The sequence below is a fragment of the Grammomys surdaster genome, unplaced genomic scaffold (genome assembly GCF_004785775.1).
Source record: "Grammomys surdaster isolate TR1022 unplaced genomic scaffold, NIH_TR_1.0 62, whole genome shotgun sequence".
Classification (NCBI taxonomy): Eukaryota; Metazoa; Chordata; class Mammalia; order Rodentia; family Muridae; genus Grammomys; species Grammomys surdaster.
This window is the reverse complement of record NW_021604564.1, coordinates 13251463-13270753: the sequence shown is the minus strand read 5'-3', so window position 1 is coordinate 13270753 and position 19291 is coordinate 13251463. Positions and strand designations below refer to the sequence as shown.

The following is a 19291-nucleotide window of genomic DNA, read 5'->3' as shown; positions in this document are numbered from 1 at the left end:
GGCTAACTACCTATATTTCGATATTAGAGAATAAAGGAAGACAAAACGTGATGAGTTCAGGTGCATTTTGTAAAATCACATGTGAGCCTCAGTTTAGATGATCATGAACCTCTCCGGCTACCTCTTTCTAACTAATGTTCTCTGCAAATGTAAAGAATCTGCAGTAAAGTATCCATAACTCATACTAAAACAATGCACTCTCAAAAACGGAAGAAGAGTTCAAGATACCATGCAGAAGCTTGACCCTATGAAGGCCATTGTTGTGAATGAAAGAAGCACAGAAAGATTCAAAGTGCTTTGATTTTTCTAAAGAAGTTTAACTTGTCGGTCTCCTTGATGTTAATATTTTACCAGAACTCAGCTTGATTGTGTTTGTACTACAGGATTAAGTTAGTAAGTGTCAATATATCTTAAGGAAAAATATCAGGTCAAAAATCATAACATATTTAAAAAAATAAAACTCTTTTTTTTTTGCAAAGATGTAATGAAAAGGGGGTTGTTTGGGGGAGGGAGGCTGGAGAGGTGGCTCGAAGGTTAAGAGCACCTTCTAGAATACCAGGATTGATTACCAGTGCCCACATGGAACCTCACAGCCATCTATAACTCTAGTTCCAGGGGATCTGAAGCCTTCTTTTAGCCTCTGTGGTGCACATACATACATGAAGGCAGAACACTCATACATACAAATGAAATATATATGTATGTATATGTGTATGTGTATGTGTATATGTCTGTCTATCTATCTATCTATCTATCTATCTATCTATCTATCTATCATCTATCTATCTATCATCTATCTATCATCTCTCTGTATCTTAATGTGAGAGGGCCTGAAGAGATGACTAAGCAGTCAAAAGCATGTGCTGCACTTACAGAAGACCTGGATTTAGTTCCCAGAACCTACATTGGATAACTACTCATAACTCCAGTTCCAGGACATCTGATGCCCTCTTCTGGCCTCCAAGCACATCAGCAGATGCTGCTCACAAACCCATGCAGGGATAGGCACATTCACACACACAACAAAATAAATCAATAGATATTTAAGCCAAAACAGCAACTCTCTTCTTTTCGCTTAGACATAGCTCTTACATGTACTTATTAATGAGAGCCCTGCTCTTTCACACGATGGAGAATGAGAATATTAAAAGTAGCCTTCCTGTCATCAAGGCATGACAGTTTCTATGTCACATTTCAGTATTTGTAGCTCCCAAATTTGAAAACAATGTAAAACACAAACTTTCCCAATTTTTATTCATGGATCATGAGTCCTGAGAAAGTCCCCTTGAATAGTTGCAAAAAGTGATGGATCAATAAAGAACAGACTAAGAGTAGGTATCAGTGTTTAACTATGTATCAGATACAGTATTAAGCATTTTATATGTATTATCTTTGTTGAAAGGGTCACTGAAGATACTTCCTCCTTCCTTAGTCTGCTGCTGATGTTGTCTGTCCATCCAGTTTCTTTACCATCTGGCTTCAAGCCTCAGCTTACACAAGTTGTTGTTGTGTTATTACAAAAACCAAAGAAATAAAACACACATGGGTGACTTCCTCCTGTGTTGTCTGCTTCCCTCCACTGCTCTGGGGAGGTGTTGGAGGAGAGCGAAGCAAGGAAAAGCACAGACAGCCACTCTAGTCTGGTCCACTCTGTTCCCGTCACCACACTCTCAATGGCTATCATTCTATCCTGAAACTGCCTCTCACTTCTACTGTCCCCTGCTCCCCACCCAGTGAGTTCCCGTCCTTCCTAATCCTCCTTTTCATGCCCCAACTTTCCCTTCCCCCCCACCTTATGCTCAGCTGGCCAAAAGCCCTGCAGCAGACATGTAAGCTTTCACTAACTCAGAAACAAGTAGGATTGTCAGCCTCCATTCCTTGGCACTCTGCTTAGGCACAGTCCCAATGTGTCACATCTGTGCTCCTGTGCTTTCCATGACACAGGGAAGACTGTACAGGAGAGGAATATGTGGATCCATAAAATGAGGAAGTGCATTCCAGGACCTTCAGCTCAAACTCTGTTGCCACGCTGCTAACTTGGCAACCCAGTGGTCTTTTTGTATTACTGATGCTGTAAGAAATTCTTTTCCGACTTCTAAATAACCGAAACAAGTCTTGGAGCACAGAAACACAAACACTGAAGACTGTCAATGCAGAGAAATGCCAACTAGATGGTGTCTTTAGGTTGTCTGACAAGTGTAGATGTCACTCTTTGGAACATGAATATTCATCTGAATTAAGAGAAGTCACTTGTCATTTAAAGTGCTTCATAGTATCACTCATCATGGCTTTGTTTGGTGCCTTAAAGAAGAAATATGGCTCACAGGTCTAATTTTTCCATGGAGATTTGCCATTACTTTCCACTAATACCCAAGGCTCTGACCTAACAGGCAGATTTTACACGAATAATGCAGCCTATGAGAAATCTCCTGTCACCTTCAAATACATCAAGAGCCCACAGTGAACTGCCTTTTGTTTCTTTCTCTGAAATACAAATGTACAACTAACCTTTTTCTCCTCGCTTCTTCTTTGTTCGATCAATGTGGTCCTTCAGCTGGATTCGGACCTGCCTCTCATTAGGCTGGTCTCGTATGAATGGGTGCTTCATCAACTGTTCTGTGGCTGGCCGCTGGCTGTGATTCTTTACCAAGCAGCTCTCGATAAATGACTGGAATTTTTTTGACCTGTCAGACAAAAGAGATGAATTCACTGATAGAACGCTAATATAAAAGAAAAGAAAATACATCTTTTGAAATGTGACCTTAGAGAGAGACAGAGAGAGAGAGAAAGAGAGAGAGAGAGAGAGAGAGAGAGAGAGAGAGAGAGATCCATTTGATGAGCATAGGGAAATCAACACAGTCTTGGTATATCAGTACAATGAAGTTCAAAGGTGTCATCACCATCAACATGGGCAGAAGGTAACATAATGGTAGTTATACACATGGGAACGTTTTGACACAGGAGCACAATCTTACAGGAGAGAAATGACTTGTGAAGGGAAGAAGACAGGCAGGGACCCTGGAGTGAGGGAACTGGAGGTTTACAGACCCGGGAGAACAAAATTCTCAGTGTGTAAAGGTCGACTCAGAGGGTACGGAGTCAGCGTCAACATCCTCAGGGAGTAGGAGTACTGTAAGCAGGGAAACTACAGTGAGCAGCCTGCATCAGGCAGAAGACATCAGCCAAAGTGTAAAGAACCGAGGAAGGAGGGCCAGGCGGTGCTTTGTGGGAATGAACAAGATTCTCATATGATAAAGAGAACTCAGATGGAACAATTCTGTTTGTTTGTTTTGTTTTTTTGAGACAGGGTTTCTCAGTGTATTAGCCCTGGCTGTCCTGGAACTCGATTTGTAGACCAGGGCAGCCTTGAACTCAGAGATCTGCCTGCCTCTGCCATCGAAGTACTGGGATTAAAACTGGGCACCAACACACCTGGCTAGGCCAAATATTTAAACAGTAACTTTTAAGTTGCTTCTGAATTCTGTTTTCAGTTGATGAGAGAAGGACGTTTGGGTCTTTTGGCTACCAACCAAAAGACTCGGACATTTAACTGTGGCATTCTAGTTCATATCCTTAACTAATCCCCACCCCCCCCAAAGGCCCAATTTCCTTCTAGATAAACTCTATGCTAAAGAAGTCTGGAAGCTGGGAAGCCCTGGAGGCAGATACCCCAGCAGACAGGGCAGGCAAGGCCACAATGCAGCAGCAGTTACTGTGGACTTTAACCTGGATTTATGGATGGAGCATGCGTGTTTTTGCTGAAAGTTACAAGGAGTTATCCAGAGTCAGAAGCAATTAACTTCCCAGCATGCCTTTCCAAGGCTGTCCAGGAACAGTTCAAGATCACAGTGGAACCCCAGACAACTAAGCACCTTGCCTACTCAGAAAGGAGCCACCTTTTGCTCTCTGTTGCCCTCTTGTGGCTGCACTATGGATTCACCCCTTCCCCTAAAGGAAGGCTTTCTCAAATTCCCTAATACGAAGATTTCCCAGAAATGTACATATTTCAGGCTCATATTTCAGAAATGTACATATCTCCATCACATACAGTACCATGTGCGGCATGTCTTCCGGCATCCAAGAGAGGGGTGGGGAGAACACTCAGCAGTTAAGGTCACTCATGTACAAATCTGACAACTCAGGTTCAACCCCAGACCCAAGCCAGATGCCTGTGGGAGAGTGAGCATCTGTTATCCTAGTTCCCTGGAGTGAGACTAAAGGGAAGTCTCCTGGAAGCTCAGGGCCCAGCCATCTTGGAGTAGAGAGCAAGGCAGAAGCATCAAGAGAGACCTTGAATCAATAAAATGGAAGGAGAAAAGCAACACCTGAAAGTTGTCTCCTGACCTCTGTGTATGCACTGTAACATGTGCTTGCCTGCGTGGGCGCGCGCACACACACACACACACACACACGAGAGAGAAAGAGAGAGAGAGAGAGAGAGAGAGAGAAACAGATAGACACACAAACAGACACACACAGAGAATAAATATTTAATGTACATTATATATGTATATAAAATAATACAAGAGCCGGGCAGTAGTGGCGTACACCTTTAATCCCAGCACTTGGGAGGCAGAGGGAGGTGGATTTCTGAGTTCGAGGCCAGCCTGGTCTACAGAGTGAGTTCCAGGACAGCCAGGGCTACACAGAGAAACCCTGTCTCGAAAAACAAACAAACAAACAAACAAACAAACAGAAGATAAAATAATACGAGACAGACAGACAGATACATGCATACAGACACTCACACATACACGCATGTACACACACAGAATACATACAGGCTATTTTTTGCTTCTGCTTGCACCATAGCAATTTCTTATTTCATGCTTTTCAAGTAATAAAATTTCTCCCTGAATTTCTAAACTATGCATGAGCTTCTAAAGTATCTTGCATAGATCTAAAATCAATGCAGCATCCTTACCCACTGCCCTTCCCCCCAGATGAATTAGGGTTGGCTACAGAGCAACGCACCTGCTTGTGACTTCCTGAAGCCTGGGCTCTGTGTCTTTCTTCCTGAAAGTGTTCAGCAGTGTCAGGAAAAGCCCAAGTCATGCTCATGTCATGAGCACACTACCTGTTCTATGTGTTTGGTGAATAGATGGATGGATGCACACATGGAAGTGCCTGGTACCAGCTATGGTCTGGCTGTATTCAATCTGGGCTTGTAAGGAACCGATAGAGAGATCTGGGGGCTGGGGAGATGGCTCAGTGGATAAAGTACCTGCTGGGCAAGCATGCGGACCTGAATTTGAACCTCTAGCACGAATGCATATAGCTATCACATCAGTGTGAGTTTAGAATCTCTGTGGTTGGAACGGAAGACAGGACAGGCAGATCCTCATAGCTAACTGGCCAGCTAGTATATGTAGCCTATCTGTACGTTTCAGGCTCAGTAAGAGACAACAATCTCAAAACATGAGGTAAAGAGTGAGAGATGCAGTCACCCAACATTGAATTTAGGCTTCCAAATAGGTGTGCACAAATGTGCCCACATACATATACTACACACAAGGACACATATGCACAAGCACACACACACACACACACACACACAAGAGAGAGAGGGGGGGTTGAAAGGAGTAGTTTAATTTTCTTTCCAATATCAATCAAATAAAAAGAAAATAGTGAAAAAAAAGAGACTCTTCTAAGGAATGAACTGGAAACCATATGACAGGAACCTCAAACCTGCCATAAGACAGCGGCAAATCTGGCAAACTCCATCCATCGGCTGCTCTGAGCAGGAAAATCAGAATCAAAACCATGAAAAAAAGACCAACTTAAGAGAGCTATAAAATATTCACAAGGAACGAAATAGGAGTTCTCTCTCTCACTGGCGGCTAGGAGGAAGTGCTTGCTTTATTACTGTAAAGTGCTCCACTATTAATTAGAGGGTGATAAATAAGAGCAATCACATCCAATTTGAAAAATGAGATCCAGACCTCAATAGACTGTGCATTCGTTTTTCAAACACTGACATCTAAAAACAAAACGGCCAAAAGGGAAAAAAGCCAGAAAACCCTCTAGCTGTATAGGCAGAACAGTGCTCCAGCAGTGTTGCATTCAAACAACCAGCTATGAGACCTTTCCTCTCAGAGCTCTGCTGGAGGAAGGACCTCTGTCCAAAGGACAGAGATAAGGTGCAGGGCTTGTAATGAGTCTATATCCTTTTTATAGGCATCATTTGAAGAGAAAACATTGCTCACTTAAAACACATCCCCAAGCCTAGTGTGCTGGCACATTCCTGTAATCCTGGCAACTTGGAAGATTGAGGCAGGAGGATCACCATGAGTTTGAAGCTATAGGCTATGTAGTGAATTTGGGGACAACTTGGACTACATAGCAGTACCCTGCCTCCACCAAAAGCGACCCCAAACCAAAATTCCCATGTCTTTAAAGAAGTGTTCACTTAGTTTCTAAGTTGCTGTGACCAAGGAATCAATATGTTTAATTGCACAATTAATTACAAGCAAAAGTATTTCACAAAAGTTGAACCCCCGTTTACTCAGTATTTCAGTGGGTTCAAAGTAAATTTATGGTACTGCTGGTAACTTAGCTTTGTCTCTTAGAATACAAAAACATAACAACTTCCAGGAAGGTTATCAATATAACCCATGTTTGATGCTCACAAACTGAGAGGCGACAGAGTCACCCTGGTTACATGCTGAAGTCAGTTACATTAGACATTGTGATCAGGAGGGATGGATGCTTTGGGGAGACATCATATCAATACAGAAAATTTTGAAAATCTCTCTTAGTTCTCACAGCTACCCACTTTCTCTGCCTTGGGCTTCATCGATTGTGTGGTTCAGGGTAAATGACTTCTTCTCTGTGCCCATTTCCCTGACTGCAAATATAGATGTCCACAGTGCATACATTAAAACACTGCTGTATCAATTAAACAAGTTAATTCCTTCAAAATGCCTCTTGAGATTAGAGCTGACATGACCATGGAGATATCTGACCATTCTCTGACCATCACTGGATTCAAAGAAGAGAAAACTCTTTCCTATGGATTGCAATGGAAACCACATATTGACCCCCTATACTTTTATTGAATAAAATGGGGACCACTGAGCACTGTTCAGTGGCAGGGTTTGAATGATGACTTTATCATTGTGAGAATATCATAGAACCTATCTACTCAAGCTGTGATGGCTTCAGAGGCATCGGGTGGTCCAGTCTTATGGCACCACTGTCACACATGGAGTCCATTGCTAACCCAAATTTTGTTATATAGCAGGTGACTGCACAGCATTTTTTAAGGGAATTGCTGTAGATGCATTTGGGGAAGCTGAACAGAAAAGGTTAATTTCAAAACTCATGTTCCAGTTTGGGTTTTGATTTTGATGAAGTGTATAGTCACAGTACAAACTAGCCAATTCAATGTATCTCAAGTATTTTGTGACACCTACTTTATATTGTTATTTTATTTGGAACACACACACCTACACACACACACACACACACACAAACACACACGCGCGCACACACACACATCTACAGCCCTACAGTCCTACCTTCATTCTATCTCAAAAGTAAGGTTCCTGACAGCAGACACGGAGCTCTAAAAAATACTCAGTGTTAGGGGTAGGGTGTGTGCTGGTTAGATTTTTTGTCAATTTGACACAATCTATGGTCATCTAGGGAAACCTCTCTGTTACTGAGAAAATACCTCTGTGAGACTGGCTTTTAGGCAAGTCTGAGGGGGCATTCGTGGATTAGTGATCGATGTGGAAGGACCCAGCTCACTGTGGGCCCTGAGGACTTGTAGCAAGAGTTTTGAGAGGTAAGGCAATGAGCGGCAGAGTGAGCTTCTCTTCAAGGAGCCCTGAGAGCCATTGCACAGTGCTGTGAAGTGAAGCCTCATTTGCAAAGGAGAACTCAGTATATTAGATTATGCCAGGACTGTGGGATGCCCACCGAGGAACGCTGTAGGCATGGAGTGGAGCCATTCTAAGAGAGGCCATGTGTGCTGTGGGCAGAGGAGAGGCACACTGGCAGAGATCGGATGACACCACCACGAGCCTTAGATGCTTTTCACAGATCCTCTGGATTTTGTGCTTCCCCTGCTAGACTCAGGCCTTGCAATCTCCATATCCTTCTCAGAAGGAGAATTTTATTTTGTGCTATTGCATATAGGAAATATGTGAGCTGGGTTTTAATGGTACAGGTTTTACAGTTAAGAGATACCTCGAGTATCACAAAGCTTCTAAGCAACTGAATATCAAACTGTTAAGATGGAGGTGGTTCATGTAGAGGGAGTAAAAGCACTTTGCATCATGAGATGATCATGTGTCTTTGAGGCCCAGAGGTGGAGTTTTATAGTTTAAAGTGACATTTTTTTGAGGATCACGTTGACAAGGAGTGGACATGTGATGGCCAGTCTTCATTGCCAGGTAGACTGGGTTTAGAATTACCTAAGAGAGACAGCTGGGAGTATGCTAGGAAGCAAATGACCAGGCAATAGGTTCTACTGAGGAGGGAAGGTCTAGCTCCCATGTACACAGCATCACGCAGGGCTTGGAGTCTCTGGATAAAAAGGAAGGTGTATGACATCTGCTGAATATCAGCATTCATCTCTCTCTCTTCTTGATTGTGTGCACAGTGTGACCCCTCCTTAGTTCCTCTGCCATGATGGGCTGTATCCCTTCTTTAATTGTGAGCTGAAGGAAATCATCCTCTCTGAACCTGATCTTGTCAGGTATTTGTTACAGGAATGACAAAGTGGTCAATGTAGCCTATGAGATGGCACATGCCTGTGGATGGCCAGCTTGTTCCTCTGTGGAAAAGCTTAAAATACCTCCCTGGAGCGGTGAGGGAGAGGAGGGGACAGGAAGTGAGGCCTGTGGTAGACAGTACCCCCACCCCCAGAAGCTTGGCACATTACAAGCAGAAATCTGGCAGGCAGCAGCCTTTGCAGAATTAATGTTGCTTCCAGGGGAAGGAACAGAGCTGGCTCCTCTCTCCTGGAGTTGGATCCAGGGAGGAAAGGAGAGAGAGATCTCAGGAGAGTGAGGAGGGGCCCTCCTGTGCTCTGTCACCACATGCTATACGGTGTCCAATGAAAGGCTGTTGCTGGGGAGAGAACATGCCTTTCTCTTACCACAGTGACCCTCTGAGAGGAAGGAGAGCAGTTACCAATAGCAACTCACACTCCCCTTGTAGGTCTGGCAACTTAGAGACTGTCATTGCTTGTGGCTTTACTGTTTCCTTCCTCTCTCTGTGTGCCTTTCCTCTGTTGAGCCAGGATTGCCATGTCATTACCAGATGACTGGTACTAATTAAGCTTGCTCTATGTGGTAGGTGGTGTCTGTGGGTGGGAAACAGGAGGATGCCAGTCAAGGGCCTGAGCCTTAAGTCATTGGAAAAGGGACAAACAACTTGTTCCCTTTTAGTTGAACTACCCAGGGCTCATGTCTATTGAAAAAAAATCACAGGAGGTCACAGGCTGGTAGGGACTGACTCTAATGCCAAAGGGCCCAAAGATGTAAGAATGTATTAGGAGGCCATGCCACTTCTGCAGCAGGGGAGGGAGGAAGCATTGGATTTTTATAACAGAATAACAAGGTATAAATACCGCAATATAAGCACACCTGGGAGTGACAGGAGACATCTGGCACATCTGGAGGACTCCATTTCCAAGCCTCACCTGGTCGCTCACTGTCCGCATCCCTATCTAACCCCACTTTCAAGGAGTAGCATGTAGTAGCTCTCTTTAGAACAAGTCACCTTTTTGTCAGAATAAGCTCATTAAGAACAAAGGTTATACTGCTGCCCCCAAATAGAAAGCCAGCATGCTCTGTCACAAAAAGAAAGGAACTAAAAAAAGCCACAAAGAAGCACCATTTCCCATGCCAAAAACATCCCATGGACCATTAGCAGGTCTGTGTGGGTGCACAGGGAACCACTGTCCTGAGGAATAGAATGGGCTAACTCTAAATCATCACCTTTCCTGAAGAAATGTGCCGTGCAGCCAGGCGAGCACACCCCTGCAGTCATAAGTCACATCGTTTTCGTGCCATTACTCGGGCTCCATTTTGGCTAATAGCTCCTTGCCTTGAGGATAGGGTTAACAAGCTGCAGCACACAGACAGCAGGTAACAAAGCTGCAAGTCCAAGATGAATGGTGGCATACGGAATGTCACCTACCAAGCTGTGGCATGCATTTTTAAAAATATCTAGCCAGAAGGACCTAGGGATCAGAGGCAATTCGAAAGATCTCAGAGAGCCTGGGTGGATGGCTCGTTCACTACAGTGTGTGTCATTCAAGCATGAGGACCTGAGTTCAGAGCCCTAGCACTAATGTAGAAAACTAGGTGTGCTAGCACGTGCCTGTAATCCTATGGAGATTGACACAGGAGGATCACTGGGGTTCAGGTTTAATAAAACCCCTTGTCTATAAAAGTAAGGTAGAAAAGCAACCATGAAAGATAACAGAGGGCAACCTAAGGCATCTACATACAAGCACATGCATGTGCACCTGCAGACACATGTTCACACATACACACAAAAATAACAGACAAGTAAAAAGAGAGACCACAGAAAGCTTCATCCTCAGATCTGAAAAGCACTGATGGGCAAACTTACCACTTCTTAGACTTGAGGCGAGGCGCGGGGTTCCGTGGGATTAGGAAGAGGGCTCTCATGGGATGCATGTCACAGAGGGCTGTGGGAGACCGAAAACAAGGACCAGATTCAGTCAGAGGCCTCCCACACTACCATCTTGGCTGTACCCGAAGTATGCACATGTCTAGAAGGCTCATGGGAGCAAGGGGTCAGCATCTCAAAGCTTCCAACTGGCAGACAATCAAAGAGCTGATGTCTAATTAGATGGGTCTCATAAAACACACATTTCAAACAGATATTAACATTCCTCAGGGGCACACCTTTACTTCATAAGGAAAACAAGTCAAAGGATCAACAACTAGCCACCTGTCATTCAAAATAAACACCATCAGATGACAGCTATGATTGGCGTGGCTAAGGTAATTTTTCTTTTAACCAAAACCTAAGCCACAATATAAGTGGTATCTGAACATCCAAAGTCAGCATCTTCCCCACTGCAGGCTCACAAAGACACTGCTAACTATGCAAATTTTTAGACTCTTCAGTCCCCTGCCAGAACACCATTCTGTTTCCAAATGTCCCTGGTACCTTTTCAGGGTGCAATATGTGCTTTGTTTTTAAATCCTCTGGCCCCAGGATGATGGGAGAATGAAGTCAGCTTATAGACATGATGCAATCTTTTATCATGGACACACTCTATATTCTTCTTTCAATCAACATATCTTATTAGTTTATTTTCTAACAGTGAGAATACAGGTTCCACCCCCACCTCCTTTTCTTCTGTACCAAGATTGAGAATATATGTTCCCTCAATGCCAGAAGATTCTGTGGGTAGAGTTTATTTTTAGTCTTGTCTACCACTCGAGATGATAGCACAGTTTTAAGACTGTGGTATCCGAATATTCTGAGTCACAAATGTCATTGTGAACAAAGGAAATTCTGTCAACAAACACTCCCAGTCAATCATGCTGCTGATGGATTCAAGGAATTTAAGTCCTTGTGACAGCAGTGACGGGTGTATAGGAAGAGTCCCGAGTCTCAGAACCAAGGGTCATGAGGGTGAAGGGCCTTTTCAGTCCTAGTCCTGTGAGAAGCGGCTGAGCAGGTATGACTGTGTGAGAAGCACAAGCAAGGACATGACTGGGACCATTTCCTGTGTAAAGGGAGGTACAAACATGTCCGGAAAGGTACGACTATTGCTATGCCTATCCCTGGGTACAGGAAGGGTGTCTTGACGATGATCGATCGTGCCATCTGAGGCACAGTCAGCCTGGGGGCTTGAATCACAACTGCCTGCAAAGTGAATCGTGTCTGTCAGGAAAGGGTGTGCCTTGGTGTCTTTACTGTGGTTGGCACAGATGGGGAAAGGAGGCTCAGTCGGAGGGGTCTGGAGGTCCAGTCAAAGTTTCCCAGGCCACCACAGCAGCTCCCAGAGGTGTTCTTCGATATTAACACAGAAAGTCCCAAGGAACTTGGGAAGCTCTGGTTGCCAGCGTCTGAGACACAGCTTCAATAAGGGCACAGATATCTAATGCTCTAAACACTTATATTTTCAGAAGAATGGCAGCCTCCCATCTTCAGGGATTTGTGAAAGCTGTACCTGGGAATTCAGCTTTGGAGTTTTATACTTGGGAACTGACCTTGTTTGTGGTGCATCTGTGTGAGGTGCAGTGCCTCCAGAAGGAGCCACACAGTAAGTGGGTAAGACAAAAAGCCTCCCCCAGAGTATGCTCTCTTCTTTCCTAGCAAAACACAGATCTGCACACTGGTCTGCAATGAACACATTCCTGGTTGATTTAAATTGTCTCTGCTTTCTAAATATGCCACATCAGACCCATGCCAGGCTCAGAGTAGCAGAAGTAGGCCAACCGCAGCCCTGGCAAGGAGCCCACAGGACCTGCAGAACCAACCGGCAGCAAATTTTCCCCCAGAGGAAGGAACTTACGGGGGGCACCTTCTGCCATCTCAATGGCGGTGATTCCCAAAGACCACAAGTCACTCTGCAAAACAAGAAAGCACAGATACACACATAAATTCAATCAACAGACAACAATTTGGTTAAACCTGGTAATTACTTCAGAACAGCCTGTGGGGAAGTCAATCCATTGTCTTTACAAACCTATTTCTCCATCCAGCTGCAAAGCCAGAGGAGTCATGCTTACTTCTAGAATACATTTTCCTGGTGCCTGTCTGGCATATTGTATGTTTCCAATAAATGTATGAAAAGAAATATAAGGTTTTTAAAAGTTACTCTATTACTGAGATTTGTATGTCAGTCAAACCATATGAAATTTTGCTGTTTTCAATCTTTTTTTTTTTTTTTTAAAAACACCTGTAAAGTAGTGGGTTCCATGCTGCTGTCAGAACACCTGCCTAGCATGGACCTTCCTCCTGGCTCTTGTTCATCCCCTACTCCCCTTCCATACTCCAGATAGTCCCCCTTTCTATTCTTCTGTCTTATATGCAGTTTTTTTCTGTCAATGCTTTTATTGAGCTATAGTTGTTACATAGTAAATGGCACATGTGTGAAGTATACCGTTTGATGAGCTAGGTCACTCCCGTGACCCCACCATAACAGCCTCAAACATCACACCTCCAGAAGACCCCTAGGAAGCTTCCCCTTTCTTTCTTATTCCTCATTCTACTGTCTAGGTGACTTATCCTCCTGTTTCCTGTCACTGTAGATTGATTTCATCTTCCAAATTTTATAGGAAAAGAATGTAACAGTAGGTACCTCTCGTGTCTGGCTCGTATCACTTGTTATAGAGTTCCCGCAGGCCCTCCTTCTTGTATCATACCTTGACACTTTGTGCCCCCTTGCCTTTGGTAGTAGCATACTGAGTGATGCACTCGAGGTGGATCACTACTTGCTGGTAGGCATCTGGAGTGCATCCAGGTTGAGCTATTCTCTATGAAATGGTTGCATACCTTAGTGTCTGGGTCTTGGTTACAAGCTTTTATGCCTTCTGAAGAAATGCCAACAGGTAGAGCTGGCAGACTAGGAGGCATTAGTCACAACCAATTGTGTTTAACGCAGAGCAACATGTCCCTTACTGTGACAAGATGAGGATCAGTGCACATGGACATTTCAGCGTGGGCAACCACGTGTTCCCCAACTTGTTTATAAACTGCCATGAAAGCAGGTCTTTGAGTCTTAACCTGCTTTCCCAGGTTTGGATGGACTTTCAGGCTCTCATCTGAGTTTTCCAGCCTAGTGCTTCCCACTTTACCGGAAGGGATCTCCATGTCTAATACCAGGCACGTTTTCCCACACTCTATCCAGGTGAGGTGATCTGTAAGTACAGTGTGCCTGGTGTCACCAAGACAAGAAGGGAACCAGCGAGACGAACTCAGAAGGTTGCTCACTGTTCCCGCCTCTCAGTGGATGGGTAAGAAGATGTGTGCCTGGCTCACTGACCTGCACTCTGGTACCAGCAGCCACCACACTCCCAGCATCTTGGGAATTTCACGCACATTCTTCACGATCTTCCCTGTAACCACACTCACAGCATACATATATCAAAATAAAGCTTCCTCGGTCTTCCCATCAAGCAAACATCAAGGGCACAAGAAGTGGGGGGAAAGGGGTGGCAGTCAAAAGGTGTAATTGGAAGGGAGCCATGGGATAGATGCTGAGTCATTCACTAGAACTGAATTTCTCAGTAGCCTGTGAATGACAGCCAAGCCTGTTAAGTATTTGAGCAGAGTTCCTTACAATATACAAAGGGATATTCAGGGCACCCTGGCTCTCCTGTGGAATGCAAACACTTTAGAGCTCATAGCAATGGAGTGAGTAAGGCACTGTGCTTAGATGCCAAGTCACAACAGTGCAGGGAGTCAACTCTCCTCCTCTCTGTGCTCTTTCTGGACTTCTTCCAAAGCTCCATAGCACACAACCACACTAGTATATGTACCTCCAAGCACACGACTGTTCCTTGTGTCTCCTGACCTTGCTTAGTGAGCTCCAGGCTCACCTTTTACTACTGGCTCAGGAGTGCAACCCGACAAAGATGAGAATGCAGATCTCTAGTGCCTGGCTTTACAGATTGGCAGAGAAAGGTAGTTGCTTGGGAACATGATGAGAATGTCAAGTCACTCCTTGTGTGGGAGTGGCCAGGCACCAAGTAAGGAGAAGAGCCTGGAAGCTGAGGGTCATCATCAAAGGTCCCTGAATTACTTGATATTACTCCACTGTCCTCAGGACTTGATAGTTCCTCTGGCAGTTTCCCCATAGCCCAGGGACAGTTTCTGTAGCATGAAGGAAGGAGGAGTCAGGCTCTCAGCTGAGAGCTGACAGGGCAGGGGTGGACTGAAATGGCCTTCAGGCCCAGGGAGCTTTGAGCTGGTGTGACAGTTCACACATTTGAAAGGAAATGATGGCCCCAAGCTGAGAGGGCTCCAGTCAGGCTTTAGATAGAGAGAAAATGCTCTGTGCAGTCAGCCTCACTTCTGCCTCTGAGCTTCTGTTTAAACTTCCCTACATGGAGGGAGAAGTGGCAAAGGGGCCAGCTCTCCAGGGATGTTCAAGTTGGCCCCTCCTGACTCTTCCCTTCCAAGAAGTCTGGATCCCAGTGGCTTCCTTCCGTTGTGCCAACCGCTAGCTTTTCCTTCTGCTAGCCCCTCACACAAGTGAGTCCACTCAGCGCTCTCTATTAACAGCACGCTGTGTTTCATCGTTACACCCTTTATCTCAACATATACAAACCTGGGCTAGGAGGGGGCAGAAAGAGACGGGGTGGGGGGATACAGAGGGGACAAGATGAGGCCTTGTGTCATAGATCTTCGCTTTGTTGACTGAACAGTACTGGTACATAGTAGGTCCTTACTTTAGACATGCTAAAAAAACAAACAAGGAGAAGGTACATGAGAGCAAAAAAAGCAAATAGTTCAAGGTGTCTGCTGTCTTCACAGCTCTCCAGGCCCCAGATGACCGAGGAGCTAATCTCCATGTATTAAAAGGAGCTGGGTCCCGCGCTGCCTTGGCCATTTCTCCTGTAATTACTGTTACCATGCTAGGTCTTGAGTACTCATCTTTAAGTTAGTAACCCATAAATAACTGTTCCTGATTCTTCCTTTGTCCACGGGTGACTGAGGTGTTGGGAAAACAAAGGTGCTGGGATGTCCCAAGGTTCCCATTCCTAAGCTACAAAGCCAGCCTGAGCTTCCCAGAGGAAATGTAGGTTGGTAGAGAGAACAGGCTCTCAAAGCAGAGAGAGCCGGATTCAGTTCCAGGTTTCTAATTTAGTGACTTGCAGAATGCTGCCCAGCTTAGCTTTTTCAATGGCACAGGAGGTGCCGGTGGCGTGCATGTTTTCAGGAACACTGCCTAGCACAAAATCTGGTGCACAGCAGGGCTCAAGCATATGGATTCTCTCCGCTCTCACTGCTGGGTGAGGCTTCCTTGGCCTGCCAGTTTGGTTGTCATGGTTTCCCTCCATGAAGTTGTAGCAGACACCATTTGTCGGTTAACCTGAAAGCACCTTTAACCCCACTCATACTGCTCCCCCATTTCAGAGCACCCCATAGCTGCTTTTCCTGGCACTCTAGCAGTGAGTTAGATTTGTGACCAGATCTACAGCCAATGAGACATACACAAACAGCCCTGGGAGCGTGTGCTTTTCCCAAAATAGGGAGCTAACACAGCTGCTGTCTTACAAACTCCTTTCAACTTCTTAATGCCTTGAATAAAAACATGGCGCCTGAAGTTACAACACCCATCTTGCAACCGGGGGCAGCATGCCAACTACTGATGAACAATGCTGAGGAAGAAAGGTGGGAGACAGAGCTTCTGAAGATACCCAAGCTCCTCACATCAGCTCTGGACTGCATGACTCTAGATTTCCAGTGATGGGGTAAGGGTGATTCCAGCCAAAAATACTTGAAAATGGTCATAGGTAAGTGTGTATGTTTGTGTGCATGTATGCATATAACACACGTATATGTATGTATGTGTATATATGTATACATGTGTGTGTGTGTGTGTGTGTGTGTATACATTCACAGCAGTAGTAGAAGAAAAACACGAAAACATAGAGTTTGGCAATAGGGAAATTCCTAGAACTGTACCACGGGAAGCATGAATGGTTAGTAAAGAAGAGATGCCTCTGTTGGTTACCCTTCTTTAAAAACAAAGAATAGCAGTTAAAACCAAAGGCCTCATCATACCATCCAAATAAGCTGTGCATCCTTGTGTAGTCACATGACCAGGCCTGTCACATGACTATTGCTTCCTGAAGTCTTTGTTTCACATTATTGTCAGGATCATCTTAGACTAGAGTTATACTATTTTCCAAGAGGAAATATTTGTGTTCTTAAATTCTTGGTCATATAAAGCCAAAGCTGCTTGTAAGCTCTGCTTAACTGCCTGTTGGAAGCTGTAAATGTCCCTGACAGAGCTGTTTAACCTTTAGATACATTACTGAATCCCAAAGACACTTCAGAACTTAAAGGAGAAAGTGCTCCCGTTTCCACTGGCAAAATGATGACATGAGAAGAGCAGGGAGGGGAAGAACAGGGAGGAGGGAAGAACAGGGAGGAGGGAAGAGCTGTAAGAGGGTGAGGAAGGCCTGAGTTTCCTCCTGGCCACGGTGTGACTCATCCTGGCTGGAGCTGGGCAATTCATTATTTCAGCAGTGCTGAGCTGCCTGGCCTGCAGCATGATTAACAACCCATCCCTGTGCACATTATGAACAGAACAGAGACAAATTCTAGTGCCTCTCAGAAGGCAGGCACAAGGTACAGCTTCCAGCTGGGGCCTAGGGACATCTGGCACACAGTATCTTGCACAAAACAAAAAGGCATTCTTTCTGCACTGGGCTACCCATCATGGTGGAAGAGAGGCATCACTAAAACTGCCACTCTGGACAACGAACTAGCCAGGAGACTGGTGTGCAGGGTTGATCTAAGAATTCAATAAGTTGATATGCTCTATGTGCCTAACATAACACCAAGCACATAGCAGATGTTTTACAGATAAGATCCAGAAGGACTCTCGGGGTCCGTTATTATCAACTGGCAGATCGGTCAGCATACCTGGGTTGGTAAGATTAGCCTCATAGCCCAGAGGCATAAGGCAGGCCTAGCAGAGTCAGGAAGCTGAGGGGAAGCAGTCAGGGCATTGCCTGTCTTCCTGCATTTTTGTAGTCTCTCACTGTGGGCCCCTACTAGCAGAGTGTGGTCAGATGTCAGATGGGTGAACAGAAATAGCTTGGTGGTCTAGACAGACAGACAACAGCTTGATAATGAGTATACACAGCATGGAGGGGTCTACTGTGCTTCCCAGCCATGAAAATAGTCTTCCATTTGTACATACACACGTGGTTTGTCTATTGTTTTTAAATTATTTCAATAAAAGAGTCATATACATGTGTATGGTCCTTACAAAGGTCAACTTAGACTAGTGGTAGGAGCTTCAGAGAAGCAAGTTCTAGTTCAACGGGAGACAATGAGAGACGAACAACACCCCCTGAGTTATATGAAACTGCTTGTTTGCTAAGGTCAAAAAGAAACCATCAAAAAAATCAAACTTTCTTGAGGTGTGTGAACATAAAGCTGCCCTATTCTATCTCTTAGCACATGTCAGACACTGTGTGATAGCTTTATAAATATTAACCCACTTTATGGAATTACAACATTGTGATAGATAATTGATCATTCACGTTTTGTACAGGCCCAGAGAAGTGAAATAGCTCCCTGGAGACATCGGCACAATAAGAGGCATGGTGTGTTTCATAGTCATCTTGTCTGACTTCAAAGTATCAATCATCCTCACTCTCGTTTCAGATTCTTACATGCTAGATGGAGCCATGGAGGGTCAGTGAGGATGTCTAGGCCGAGGCAGCCATTGATAACCCCATCCCACAGAGCAAACAAAGGAAAGAGACCCCTCCCATTCCTGTCACCTACGCCTGATATCTGCCATAGAGGAAACTGGGAAGACTTATCCTCCATGGGGTCAGTGTTGTGCCTTAAGGAAGTAGAGCAGCTGAGACAGCTGAGACAATCTCACCTGGTGGCACTACCTGCTGTCTGCATTGTCGTTTTCTGTCTGAGAGAATTTGGGAGGACCTATGTATGGAGCTCAGTACACAGGAACCAGGGCATGTCTACAAATGGAATTTCTACACTGCACAACAACCTATACAATGTGTTCCCAATGACGCCTGCCTTCCAGTGATTCTCCCTCTACACAGCTGCTCACCTGATTTCCAGTTGACCCTCTTGTTCAAAGGAACATTTGCCCCCTGCCTGAATAAAGTCTGTGTCTGGGACACTGAAGGAGCTGAGCAGTTTCTTGGCAAGCAGGGGAAGTACCTACACCTGCAGAGGAGCTGCCACTTCTGTGAGACAAGTCTCTTGATACAGAAGAGGTGAGAAGCACAGCATGCTAGCAAAGGTCAGGCTCACAGGCAGGAACCTGCTAGGCATGTGGTGTGGGGATGAGGCATTTTCTTGGACTTACTTCTATTACCTCACTAGCTTAACTCTATGAGTAAATTCTATTGATGCAAAAACATTAAACAGGACAGAAAAAATAAGATCTAAGAATTCATCATTCAAGTGCTAGGAGGTCAAGCACTCTTATGAGTTCCAGGATATTTGCAGATTGATCACTACCCCATTGTGTACATGCATGTGTGTGTTTTATGTGTATGTGTGATATATATATATATATGTGTGTGTGTGTGTGTGTGTGTGTGTGTGTGTGTGTGTTTCTATATCA

At 44.7% G+C, this 19291-nt stretch overlaps 1 protein-coding gene across 1 annotated transcript in view; it reads right to left on the bottom strand.

Moving 5' to 3' along the window:
• Tnik (TRAF2 and NCK interacting kinase) overlaps nucleotides 1-19291 on the bottom strand; it is a 399376-nt gene that overhangs the window by 99817 nt on the left and 280268 nt on the right. Inside the window, exons 8-10 of the mRNA XM_028762118.1 lie at nucleotides 12515-12569; nucleotides 10591-10669; nucleotides 2509-2684 (exon numbers count right to left, since the gene is read on the bottom strand). Of these exons, the coding sequence (XP_028617951.1) occupies nucleotides 2509-2684; nucleotides 10591-10669; nucleotides 12515-12569 (310 nt within the window). The remainder of the gene's footprint in view (nucleotides 1-2508; nucleotides 2685-10590; nucleotides 10670-12514; nucleotides 12570-19291) is intronic.